General features: G+C 38.2%; 1 protein-coding gene across 1 annotated transcript in view; it reads left to right on the top strand.

Annotated features, from left to right (window-relative positions):
• CFAP47 (cilia and flagella associated protein 47) overlaps positions 1 to 13,072 on the top strand; it is a 455,521-nt gene that overhangs the window by 116,895 nt on the left and 325,554 nt on the right. The window contains 1 exon segment of the mRNA XM_063634578.1: positions 6,967 to 7,010. Within this exon segment, the coding sequence (XP_063490648.1) occupies positions 6,967 to 7,010 (44 nt within the window).

Consider the following 13,072-nt stretch of genomic DNA (forward strand, 5'->3'; position numbering starts at 1 on the left):
GAACTGGGTAGGTGGGGATAACTAAAAAGGAGTGCTTAAAAGGGTATTGTCTAAGTTGCACCAGAGCTGGGGAGTTTTAAGAGGTTTAGAAGCCTGGCCGTCAATACCTACAACAGTTACGGAGGCAAGGGAAACAGGCCCTTGAAAAGAAGGTAACGTGGAGTGGGTAGCCTCCATATTGATTAAGAAGGGGACGGACTTACCTTCCACTGTGAGAGTTACCCGAAGCTTGGCATCTGTGATGGTCTAGGGGGCTTCTGAGGTGATCGGGCAGTGTCAGTCTTCAGCCGCTAAGCCTGGGAAGGAGTCAGAGAGCCTTGGGCCAGAGTTCCAGGGGCTCTGGAAGTGGCTACCAGGTGAGTTGAACAGTCCAATTTTCAGTGGGGTCTCGCACAGATGGGACATGGCTTAGGAGGAATCCTGGGCTGCAGGCATTCCTTGGCTTGGTGGCCAGATTTTTGGCACTTGTAGCAAGCTCCTGGGGGAGGAGGTTCTGGAAGAACGCCTGGCTGCTGCAGTTCAGGCGTTTAGAGTTCTTGTGTGCTGGAGATGTGGCTGGGGTTTGTCTCACAGTGGAGGCAAGGAATTGAAACTTTTTTCTATTATTGTACACCTTGAAGGTGAGGTTAATTAAGTCCTGTTGTGGGGTTTGAGGGCCAGATTCTAATTTTTGAAGTTTTATTTAATGTCGGGAGCAGATTGGGTAATAAAATGTATATTGAGATTAAGACGGCCTTTTGACCTTTTAGGGTCTAGGGCTCTAAAGCGTCTCAGGGTTGCTGCCGAATGAGCCATGAACTGGGCTGGGTTTTTTATATTTGATGAAAAAGAGTCTAAACGCTAACTGATTTGGGAGAGGTCGGATAAAGAAAAAGGAGTATTAACGTTGACTATGCCTTTAGCTTCAGCCACCTTTTTAAGAGGAAATTGCTGGGCAGGTGGGGGAGGGCTACTTACAGAATGAAACTGTAAACTGGACCGGGTGTGAGGAGGGGAGGTGATAAAAAGATTATAGGGTGGAGGAGCAGAGGCTGAGGAAGAATTGGGACTTAGCTCGGCCTGGTGACAAGCAGTCTGAGGAGGAGGGGAAAGGTTAGATGGTCAGATGGGTCTGTAGAAAACGAAGACTGGAAAGACTCAGCAATGCTTGGGGTTGGGACTGAGGGGACAGGCGGGAGGGAAAGAAGGAGGATTTGGGAGGAATTGCGTTTGGAACAGAGACTAGAAGAGGGACCAATGTGTAAAAGAATGGCTGGACGTCAGGCACCTCAGACCGTTTGCCTATTTTACAAGAATTATTTAGATCTAGCAGGATGGAAAAATTGAAAGTGCCGTTTTCTGGCTATTTGGAATTACTGTTGAGTTTGTATTGGGGTCAAGCAGCATTGCAGAAGAAAATAAGACGCTTAGATTTTAGGTCAGGTGAGAGTTGAAGAGGTTTTAAGTTCTTAAGAACACAGGCTAAGGGAGAAGAAGGAGGAATGGAGGGTGGAAGGTTGCCCATAGTGAAGCCCAGAGAAAAGAGTTAGAGACACGAAGGGAAGGGGTTCGGGGGTTCTCACCCTCCAGAAAAGCAGGAAAGGGGTCGGGGCACAGAGATACGAGTTCGGGGCATGGAAATAAGGGATTGGGGCACAGAGATAGGTTGGGGTGCAGAAATAAGGGATTGGGGCATAGAGATATAAGAGGTTGGGGCACCAAAATAAGCGATTGGGGGGTTCTTGCCCCCTAGAAAAGCGGGACTTGCTGCTAAGGGTGAAGGACAAAAGCAGGCATCCCTGCGTGGTCTGACACCTTTGAAACGTGGGTGAATAATCAGAGAGGCATCCCTGCAATGATTAAACACCAAGGGAAGGCTGCCCTCCCAGTTCATGACTGGCGCCGGAGTTTTGAGTCCATGGATAAAACGTGTCTCCTTTGTCTCTACCAGAAAATGAAAGGAATTGAAATTAAGAGAAGGAAGAGATTGAAGTGTGTCACCAAGATTGAAAGGAGAAAGAGGTTGAGGGATAGTGAGGGAGGTTGGAGAAAAGCTTAAATATGAAAGGCCAAATGTAGAAACTAAGTATTAAAACATTTAAATATTAATATATACAAGTATATATGTTTGTATTAAAAACAAATAAGTATTAAAAACATTTAAGTCTCATGTCCTTTTAACATTTCAAAAGCAATCATGTCTTCCTAACAGTCTCCCAAAGTCTTAACTCATTCCAGCATTAACTCAAAAGTCCAAGTCCAAAGTCTCAACTGAGACAAGGCAAGTCCCTTCCAAATATGAGCCTGTAAAATCTAAAACAAGAGCGTCACTTCCAAGATACAATGAGGGTACAAGCACAGGGTAAATGTCCATGTTCCAAATAGGAGAAATTGGCCAAAACAAAGGGGCCACAGGCCCCATGCAAGTCTGAAACCTAGCAGGGCAGTCATTACATCTTAAAGCTCCAAAATGATCTCCTTTGACTCTATGTCTCACATCCAAGGCATGCTGATGCAAAGGGTGGGCTCCCAAGCCCTTGGGCAGCTCTGTTCCTATGGCTCTGGATGGCACAGCTGTTGTGGCTGCCTTCACAGGCTGATGTTGAGTGCATGCAACTTTTCTAGGCACATGGTGCAAGCTGTTGGTGGTTCTACCTTTCTAGGGTCTGCAAGATGGTGGCCCTCTTATAACTCAACTAGGCAGTGTCCCAGTGGAGACTCTGTGTGGCACATACAACCCTACATTTCCCTTCTGCACTGCTGCAGCAGAGGTTCTCCATGAGGACTCTGCCCCTGTAGCAGACTTCGGCCTGGACATCCAGGTGTTTCCATACATCCTCTGAAATCTAGGCAGAGGTTCCCAAAGCTCAACTCTTGTCTTCTGTGCACCTGCAGGCCCAACACGATGTGGAAGCCACCTAGGCTTGGGGTTTGCATCTTCTGAAGCAATGATCTGAGCAGTACCTTGGCCCCTTTTGGCCACAGCTAGAGCTGGAGCGCCTGGGACACAGGGTACCAAGCCCTGAAGCTGCACAGAGCAGCAGGCCTCTGGGCCCAGCCCAAAAAGCCATTTTTCCTTCCTAGGCCTCTGGGCCTGTGATGGGAGGGGCTGTTATGAAGATCTATGACATGCCCTAGGGACATTTTCCCCATTGTCTTGGCTCTATCAGTGTGACCTGGATGTGAGACATGGAGTCAAAGGAGATCATTCTGGAGCTTTAAGATTTGCCTACCCTGCTGGATTTAGGACTTGTATGAGGCCTGTAGCCCTTTTGTTTTGGCCAATTTCTCCCATTTGGAATGGCTATATTTACCCAATACCTGTCCCCCATTATATCTAGGAAGTAATTAACTTGTTTCTGATTTTACAAGCTAAGAGGTGGAAGGGACTTGCCTTATATCAGATGAGACTTTGACTGTGGAATTTTGAGTTAATGCTGAAATGAGTTAAGACTTTGGGGGACTGTTGGGGAGGCATGATTGGTTTTCAAATGTGAGGACATGAGATTTGGGAGGGGCCATGGGTGGAATGATGTGGTTTGGCTGTGTCTACCCAAATCTCATCTTAAATTGTAGCTCCCATAATCCCCATATGTCATGGGAGGGACCCATTCAGAGGTAATTGAATCAGGGGGGTGGGTTTTTCCTTGCTGTTCTCATGATAGTGAATAAGTCTCACAAGATCTGGTGGTTTTATGAAGGGCAGTTCTCCTGCACACACTCTCTTGCCTGCCGCCATGTGAGATGTGTTTTGCTTCTCCTTTGCATTCCACCATGATTGTGAGGCTTCCCCAGCCATGTGGAACTGTGAGTCCATTAAACCTCTTTTTCTTTATATATTACCCAGCCTTGGGTATTTTTTCATACAGTATGAAAATGGACTAATACAGTGTCATTAACAGCAAAGCTGATATTGAAGTGTCTGCTCTATGAATTTATTGGCACACAAACTCCTGGAAAGTACCTGATTTAGTTGTCCACTCAAAGCCAATAAAAATTGATTGTTTTCCTAATCATGGATGAGATATACTGTAGTAAAATGATTGACCTTTTCTTAAAAATAACTAACCACATTCTTGCTTAAATTTGCAAGTTGCCACATTTAAGAAACTGGATTATATATATCCTCTGCCTTTAAAACAGGTACAATAAAAATTTTGCACATAAAGATAAATTAATGCATTTATAAGTGTTTTAAATAATAAAAATTATAATTCTTACATTTTTCATTGAGGTTTTAATCATTACATTCAAACTTTAGAGATAAAACTCAGGCTTTGTTGCAAATGTACTTAACATTTTTCTGATGAGAAATATATTTTTAAATAGGTAGGTCTGATGTTTAAAACTGAGAATATACAGCTGTTAATTATATTAGCTCTTTTCCTCTATTCAGTAGCATTTTATCAACCATGTTATGGGTTTATAAACACTTTTGCTGCATAATAAAGCTTCTTATACTTAACTCTCATTGACAATCACTTAAATGGAAATTATACTATTTTTAGAAAGCATTCAATACAATTAGAATTGAGGAATAATGAAGGTAATTCTAAGTATTGTTCTGCTCAGTGCATAATTTGGTATTTGTGTAGAGTGCGCTTGGCACCATTGGGTCAGTCCCTAGTACTTTAAAATGTATATTTAGCATGCCTCTTTCAGATACCTTCCTGTTTTTGAATGGATAGGAAACTGCATCACATAAAGGAGACTAGCAGAGAATGAATCAGATCCAGAGTCAGATCAGTTTGAAAGCCCTTATTCACTCAAGTTGGCAATGCTACCTTAGGAACTGTAGTGTAAATTAATACCTGGTTTTTATGTGCCTTTTTGGGATATTTGATATTGGATATTTAAAATAAATATGTAGATATATTTGAATATATATTTAAATTAAAGCTTATAATAAGCAAGTAATGTGAGTCATGTACCTCTGAGGGATACTACCAGGTAGCTACAGGCAACTTTTGAGGTACTCAAAGCTCTCCTTATGGATTAAGAAGGATTACTAAGGATATATTCATCTTTTGGAGACTCCACTCTTAATGCAAACCATTTACAATGATCCATCTCAAATTTTAGCATCATGGCAACAAAAGGCAGGCAATGGGAAGTCTTAGTATCCATTTAACTGTTCATAACTGAAGTCAGTATTGTAATATTACCTCAAAACATTATTTGTCATGGTTTGGGGGGCTGAGTTATACATAATAGCATACACTTGTTCACCTTCCTTAGTGTTGTGTGTGTAGATAGAATAAGCAGCAAGGAATGGAGTAGAGTTCACATGAGACCGCTCTGTGTTCTGATATAATCATCTGCTCTGTATTCTTTGTCCTAGCCCTGTGAAAAGCTGTTTGTAATGGCACCTTCACTCTACAAAGCATTATTTTCATGGTTGATCTATTCAAACAAACCATAGTCTCTATTACAAGGTATAATATTTCATTTATATTTAACAAAAAATATAATACTGGTGTGTCATAATACACTATAAGCATACGATGTTCATAACTAGAAGTTATTCATCATTCACTTGTAGCAAAATGGTGGAGTTTAAAATTTGCATAGAAATGCAAAAGCTGAGAAACTGTCAAGGTAGTATTTACCACATCTTCCCAGATTATTAAAATTATAGTACTTTTAACACCAGGTAGCAGAATAAAAGAGTTAACCATAGATGTAGTTTTTCTAATATCCTTCTTTTTCTTTTCTCTAACCCCATCCTCTTTGGAATCTGTGAAGTTGGTTGGAGAACCTCTGCCTTGCTTAGACATTTTTCATTTTAAAGGAAATTCCAATGTCTTGTCCTCTTTCTCTCCCTTACTGGTTGTGAGCACCTTCCTGATTGCTGTTCTTCACAGAATTCCTAGAAGGTGGATGCCCATGCAGTTGACTGCTACCTTAGGACCTCCTAGTACAGCCCTATCCATCTCATCTTCCTCAGACCCACCCCCACCGTGGCTACCCAGTTTCTCACCTATTTGTAAATATGAACTGATTACTCAATAAATTACCTAGCCATTAGTTATCCATAAGTGTTGCTGTCTGTAATTTGGGCATTTCATATTAGATAGGTGATATTTAAATGTATACTTTATGCTTACAAAGGGTGTTACTAGAAATCAAAATGCATTTACTTTTCTTCAAGTTAAAAAGAAAAGAATAATGTGTACAATTAAATATTTTTTCTGTTTAAAAATTTCTATTCAACTTAAAACCAACTTTATTATTTCAATTCTTCATTTGAATATTTTATTAAATGTATTGAATGGTTTTCTCTTAATGTCTTTAATTTTATGTAATTTAATTATTTAAATTTATTTAACATTTACCTTTATCCTGAACATTTTTAGCTTTTTCAACCAAATAGAAACCAATATAAAAAATGCTTTTGTAATACTGTTTTCAGAATTTCAGCAGACTTAAAATTCATCATTTTAATGCTTGAAAGTTATTTAAAGATGAATATTATCATAAAGAATCTTAGAGAACTTATTCAAGCTCTTACTATTTTTTCTTTTTTTTTTTTTTTTTTTTTTTTTTTTGAGACGGAGTCTTGCTCTGTCGCCCAGGCTGGAGTGCAGTGGTGTGATCTCGGCTCACTGCAAGTTCCGCCTCCCGGGTTCATGCCATTCTCCTGCCTCAGCTTCCCGAGTACCTGGGACTGCAGGCGTCCGCCACCACGCCTGGCTAATTTTTTGTATTTTTAGTAGAGATGGGGTTTCACTGTGTTAGCCAGGATGGTCTCGATCTCCTGACCTCGTGATCCACCCACCTCAGCCTCCCAAAGTGCTGGTATTACAGGTGTGAGCTACTGTGCCCGGCCAGCTCTTACTATTTTTATTTATTTATTTATTTATTTATTTATTTATTTTAATTTAACACCATGTAGACATGGTCAGTTTATTTATTTATTTTTCTTCAATTTTTATTTTAATTTCAGGAGTACATGTGCAGGATCTGCAGGTTTGTTACATAGACAAATGTGTGCCATGGTGGTTTGCTGCACAGATCAACTCATCACAAAGGTATTAAGCCCAGCATCCATTAGCTATTTCTGATGCTTTACCTCCCCCTACTCCCCACTGACAGGCCCCAGTGTGTGTTGTTCCCTAGCATGTGTCCATGTGTTCCCATCGTTCAGTTCCCACTTATAAGTGAGAACATGTGTTTGTTGTTTGGTTTTCTGTGCCTGCATTAGTTTGCTGGGCATTACGGCTTCCAGCTCCATCCATGTCCCTGCAAAGGACATGATCTCCTTCCTTTTTGTGGCTGCATAGTATTCCATGGTGTATATGTACCACATTTCCTTTATCCAGTCTATTGTTGATGGGCATTTGAGTTGATTCCATGTCTTTGCTATTGTGAATAGTGCTGCAGTGAACATACATGTGCATATGTCTTTATAACAGGATGACTTCTATTCCTTTGGGTATATACCCAGTAATGGGATTGCTGCATCAAATGGTATTTCTGCTTCTAGATCTTTGAGGAATCGCCACAATGGTTAAACTAATTTACATTTCCACCAACAGTGTAAAAGTACTCCTTTTTCTCCACACCCTCACCAGCATCTGTTGTTTCTTGACTTTTTAATAATCGCCATTCTGACTGGCGTGAGATGGTATCTCATTGTAGTTTTGATTTGCATTTCTCTAATGACCAGTGATGTTGAACTTTTTTTTCATGTTTCTTGGCTGCATGAATGTCTTCTTTTGAGAAGTATCTGTTTATGTCCTTTGCCCATTTTTTAATGGAGTTGTTTTTTTCTTGTAAATTTCTTTAAGTTCCTTGTACACTCTGGATATTAGTACTTTGTCAGATGGACAGATTGCAAAATTTTTCTGCCATTCTGTAGGTTGTCTGCTCATTCTGATGATAGTTTATTTTCAAGCTCTTAGTTTCAAAATAAAAGTATCATCTACTTGCACTGTGGTGGTTCCTACTGGATGAAACCATAACTTTAAAAACCATAATGCATCATCTTGGTAATTAGGTAACCTAACAATATGTATAAACAAAGAGTGATATGTGACATATACAACATGGGTTGACTAATGAATAAGAATTGGCTATGAGCAAAATTGACCAAGAAGGGCATTTCATATTTATACTCGATAGAATTTCAAGTAATGCCTGAAGAAGCTGTGCTTTACAAAGGGCTTCGCAGACTTACAAGGATATAAAATCCTCAAGTGGCTGCTCAGTCTCTCCTCACTTAAGGAAGGCTGCTCAAATGGTATGCTGACCAGCATGTATCTCTCTGTCCTAAGACACACCAAAAGCACCAAGTGTGTGGGGTTAGCAAATGATACAGCTTGTTATAATGGATGATTACAACAACTGTTAAGATTTTTTATGGTTTGGAAATTAGGCTAAAAATGAGTTGATTAATTTGAAATATGTGGAACTGAACTTTCCAGATGCCTTTTCATGTTAGCACTTGGTGCTTAGCTATGTGGAATGCTATCAGCTACCTGCCTCCTTTTGTCAGTTCCTACAGGATCTTTCTCAGCTGAACAGTGCCACCTTGACTAAGGTGACACCCCACCAGGCCAGTCTGCATCTTTTAACTGATTAAGGCATGTTTAGAGCACTACACATTTCAGCCTGATACCAGAAACTTTGAAAGGCAATCCAGAGCTCCCAGCCTGGTTGACCAAGCCTTCACTGGGCTTGCATAGCTGTTCTACTTCATTCTGTTCTTCATTTGGTTCCATCTCCATTTCTTACATGTGTTACTCCCTAATAATCCTCTTAAACTCCAAACTGTCTGCTTCTAGAAAACTCAACCTATGACAATTAGGGATTGAATGTTATACATGTAGGATCCCCACTGATGTCTAAAGTAGTTTTTTTTTCCAGTAGCTCAAATGTATCACAGATGAGGATGTCAATTTCTCCATCTGTCCATACACTCATATTGCAGTCTTTTTTACATGCTGTATGCTTATCTTTGCATTTAAGAGGCTAGACATAATGAGTAAGATATTTATGTGCAAGGTAATTATGACAAAGGGCAGAAGTAAAGAGACCAATGAATAAGCTATACCAGGTTGCTGCTGTGCAAATGTGCAGAATTAGAGTGGTGGTTGTTAGAATGAAAATAAAACTGTGAATGGGAAAGAAGTGATTTTGATGGAATAAATATTAGGACATGGTTATTGATAGCAAGTCAAACATCAACAACCCCGTGAAATAAAAGAAAATAAAAAGGCAGCATATATACATGTCAATTTTGTGCTACACTTTCACGAATCAATCTTCATAGCTGACTCTAGTTTGTTTTGTGTAATTGAATATTTATTAACTTTTGTTAAAAAATACCCTATATTCTACTAAAAATATAGACCTTGCAGTGATTGGTAAAACTGCAAACCTTCTAAGTCAATTTATTGAAATAGGCATGCAAATTCATTATGTTTTATAATTTTTTTAATGCCTCTCTTTCCTCCCATCCTCACCTTCTGTTATTCTCTTGGCAACTGTTTTCCTCAGGCTTATTACAATTTAAACATTTTGTTTCCCAATTACTAAATCTGGAAGCAAATGTTAGCCCCATAATCTTAATAGTATTCTATGTAACTGTGAGAGTCAGTCTCCAACAGCACCAACCTAAGTTTTTATAGCCAGAACATGGGTGTTTATGACCTTTTCCAGTAGTTTGCTGGGCATGGTACTTTCCTATTACTACTGGATAAGTGTACATAAAGAAGCATCAATGGCAGGAAGTTGGATTTAATTCTTCCATGCTGAAATGCAGATAGTACTTCAGAATTCTGCTTTAAGGCTTGAAGTGACATCTGACTTCCATGAACATTAAATGATTTTTATTTCAGTCTTACATAAACTAATGAGATATTAGCATGAATTGTTTTATACTACATTCAAACTGAAGAGTTGTGATTTCATTCTTTTCAATTGCTGCATGCTTTTAAAGCTCAAATCATTTGCTAGCCACTCTACATGAAAATACTTACATGTTATTACCTGTTTTTTTGAGAAAACATATCACCAAACATTACTATAAATTCAGATAAACTCTAAAGTAAAATGTAATTGTATTACCTCTTAGAGTATATAATGACATTTGTAAAGTCATTTTAAAAGACGTGTTAAAAATTAATTATCAAACTGACTGTTTTGCAGGTACACCCTCAGATGCTTTGTAAGAGTCTGCAGCCTAGAAATTGGGACCCGTTTTCATAAATTACAGAAACAGTAGTTTTACCATTCCGAGTCTGTTACTAATAATGCAGTTATATTTTGGATGGATTTTATTGACCTCTCATTTGAAAGGAACAATGCAACACAATATGTGAACTTTATTTTTATTAAGTTCACACATCTTTCTATTATTGCCCTTATATCCAATGGGGACATTATAAAAGAGATCATCTAACTCTGGAATAATCAATGAGATAAGAGAGTATTTTATGCTGTGTTGAATATATTGTAGTTCCTAATTGATTTATTTTGCCCTTCCCTTTTGAACCATTTTCTTATTGCCGGGAGTCCCCAGCTGAGGCACTCACCCATATGCAATCATATTCCCTTTGAAAGTGATGTCAGATCGTCACCTAACTTCCTAATTTCATATGGTCATTTCATCATGTCTTCGTCGATCTCTAATAGCTGAGCCCGTGCTTAAATGTTAATAAGTAATCTTCAAGCTACTAATTTATAATCAACAAATATTCTCTTGGATTGTACTGCTCTAACTAATGAGAATACATATTTCATGGTAGGAATTCAGACCATTGGCCAGACAGTTGGGAAAATAATTTTAACAAATATTTCTATCAGAGGAAGTTTCACATTACACAGAGTTGATGTCCTTCAACTTTTAAGGCCAGTTCTGACCTTGTTTTTGTGTTATTCTTTGTTTATAAAAAATTAGAATCGAGCCGTTTCAAAGTATAACTATTCCTTTTTAATTATATATATATATATCTATATATATCTATAGATATATGTATATATATATATATATATATATATATATATATATATCCTGAAATCTCCTAAGAGATATAAGGAAAAGAGCCTGTAAAAAGCATGGTTTGGATAGGTCATTCCTGTCTTATAAAGTCAATAAGGTGCACTACACTATTCTTGGAATGAAAATGACAATGATCTTACTGTTTTGTGTGAGTTCATATCATCATGTTGAAGTTTTAGTGTTTGGTTCCATCAGGCTGCAAATATTAACCCATATAGTGTATATAATAGCTAGTTCCTATGCTCTAAGTTCTGTGAAATTAACCTTCAAGTATATAAGCATGCAAACAGCAGAACAGCTAATGATTAGAAATAATTTTTCTTTGTTAGACATTGCTGTACTTATTGCATTACAGGTCAAGGCATGATATTTAGCAGTTCTACTCTTTGAGGTAAAGACACAGCCGCCATTTAATATGTTAGTCTCTTTCTGATTAAAGTTTAGATTCCTTCTGTGTATTTTTAGAATATAATAAATGTATATGCCTTCATAAAAACATAAACATAAGGTTTATACATTAATAATGTATATATCTATGCATACACACTAATAAGTTTGCTATGATTTGGATATGGTTTGTTTGGCCCTGTCAAATCTTATGTCGAAATTTTATCCCCAGTATTGTAGATGGGGCCTAATGTGAATTGTTTAGGTCATGGGGTGGTTTCTTCATGAATGGCTAGGGCTGTCCTTCAGGTAATGATTGAGTTCTTGCTCTGTTAGTACTTAGGATAGTTACCATGTGAGCTGATTCTTAAAAGGAGCCTGGCACCTCACTCCTCCCTCTCTTCCTTCCTCTCTCACCATGTGATCTGTACACACTGGCTCTCCTTTGCCTTTCACCATGAATGGAAGGAGCCTGAGGCCCTCACCAGAAGCATATACTGTTTCCATGCTTTTTGTACACCCTTCAGAACCATGAGCCATATAAATCTCTTTATAAATTACCTAATCTCAGGTGTTTCTTATAGAAACACAAACAGACTAAGACAATGTCCATGTATTTCTGTGCACGTGTGTGTGTGTGTGTGAACATATATATATATATATATATATACAAAATATAATTTTTCTAAGTATAAACATTTTAGAGGTGATAACTTTTACTTTTTGCCCCAATTCCTTCCTGGAAACTTCATTTGAAACTGCATTATAAACCTGTTATATTTTCTCATAAAATCACTGAATTACAAATAAAACATACACTGATGTATATTAATTGATGTTAACACAATTTAAAATTGTGAAAATAGACCCTAAAGAGAGATTTTGAAATTTCAAAAATGTTTTACATGAATTATAGCATCATTTCCAGAGAAAAAGGCATACTACCAATGAGATGGTTCATGTGAAAAGAATTAATACACACTTATAGAATTGCTAAATGAACATATATTTCTGTATTTGATGAATATCTATGGATCTCTTATGTGATCTGAAGAAGAATTCTCTTCCTTTATCTTACTCTGCTGTGGTACAAATCAATGGAAGACATTCATATGTGAAACATACTTCCTTGGACTTAGGGGGATTTAGAACCTAAAGTCTATTTTAGGGCACGAAATTGGTTCATAGCACATATTTTCTAGACTTATTAATGTTTATAAATAACAGTTTCTTGATGGGCTACAGATAACATATTATAGGTTATTGCAATGCCCAGAAGAGCAGCTATAACTTTACTCCCTTCCACCTCCTCATTCAAGTTAAAGATACTGAAAAACAAGTAAGTGACAATCACATTGTAATAAAAAGTATGTCCAGTCTGTTTTTATCTGTTAGAAATAAATAAATAAATCCAGACTTTGTGATATGGTTTGGATTAGTGTCTCTGCCCAAGTCTCATGTGGAATTGTAAGCCCCAGTATTAGAGGAGGGGCCCTGTGGGAGGTAATTGGATCAAGGGGGTGGATTTCCCCCTTGCTGTTCTCGCGATAGTGAGTTCTCACAAGATCTGGTTGTTTAAAAGTGTGTAGCATCTCCCACTGCCCTCTCTTCTTCCTTCTCTGGCCATGTAAGACATGCCTGCTTCCTCTTCACCTTCTGCCATGACTGTAAGTTTCCTGAGGCCTCCCCAGGCGTGCCTTC

This window comes from Symphalangus syndactylus, chromosome X (assembly GCF_028878055.3).
Source record: "Symphalangus syndactylus isolate Jambi chromosome X, NHGRI_mSymSyn1-v2.1_pri, whole genome shotgun sequence".
Taxonomy (NCBI): domain Eukaryota; kingdom Metazoa; phylum Chordata; class Mammalia; order Primates; family Hylobatidae; genus Symphalangus; species Symphalangus syndactylus.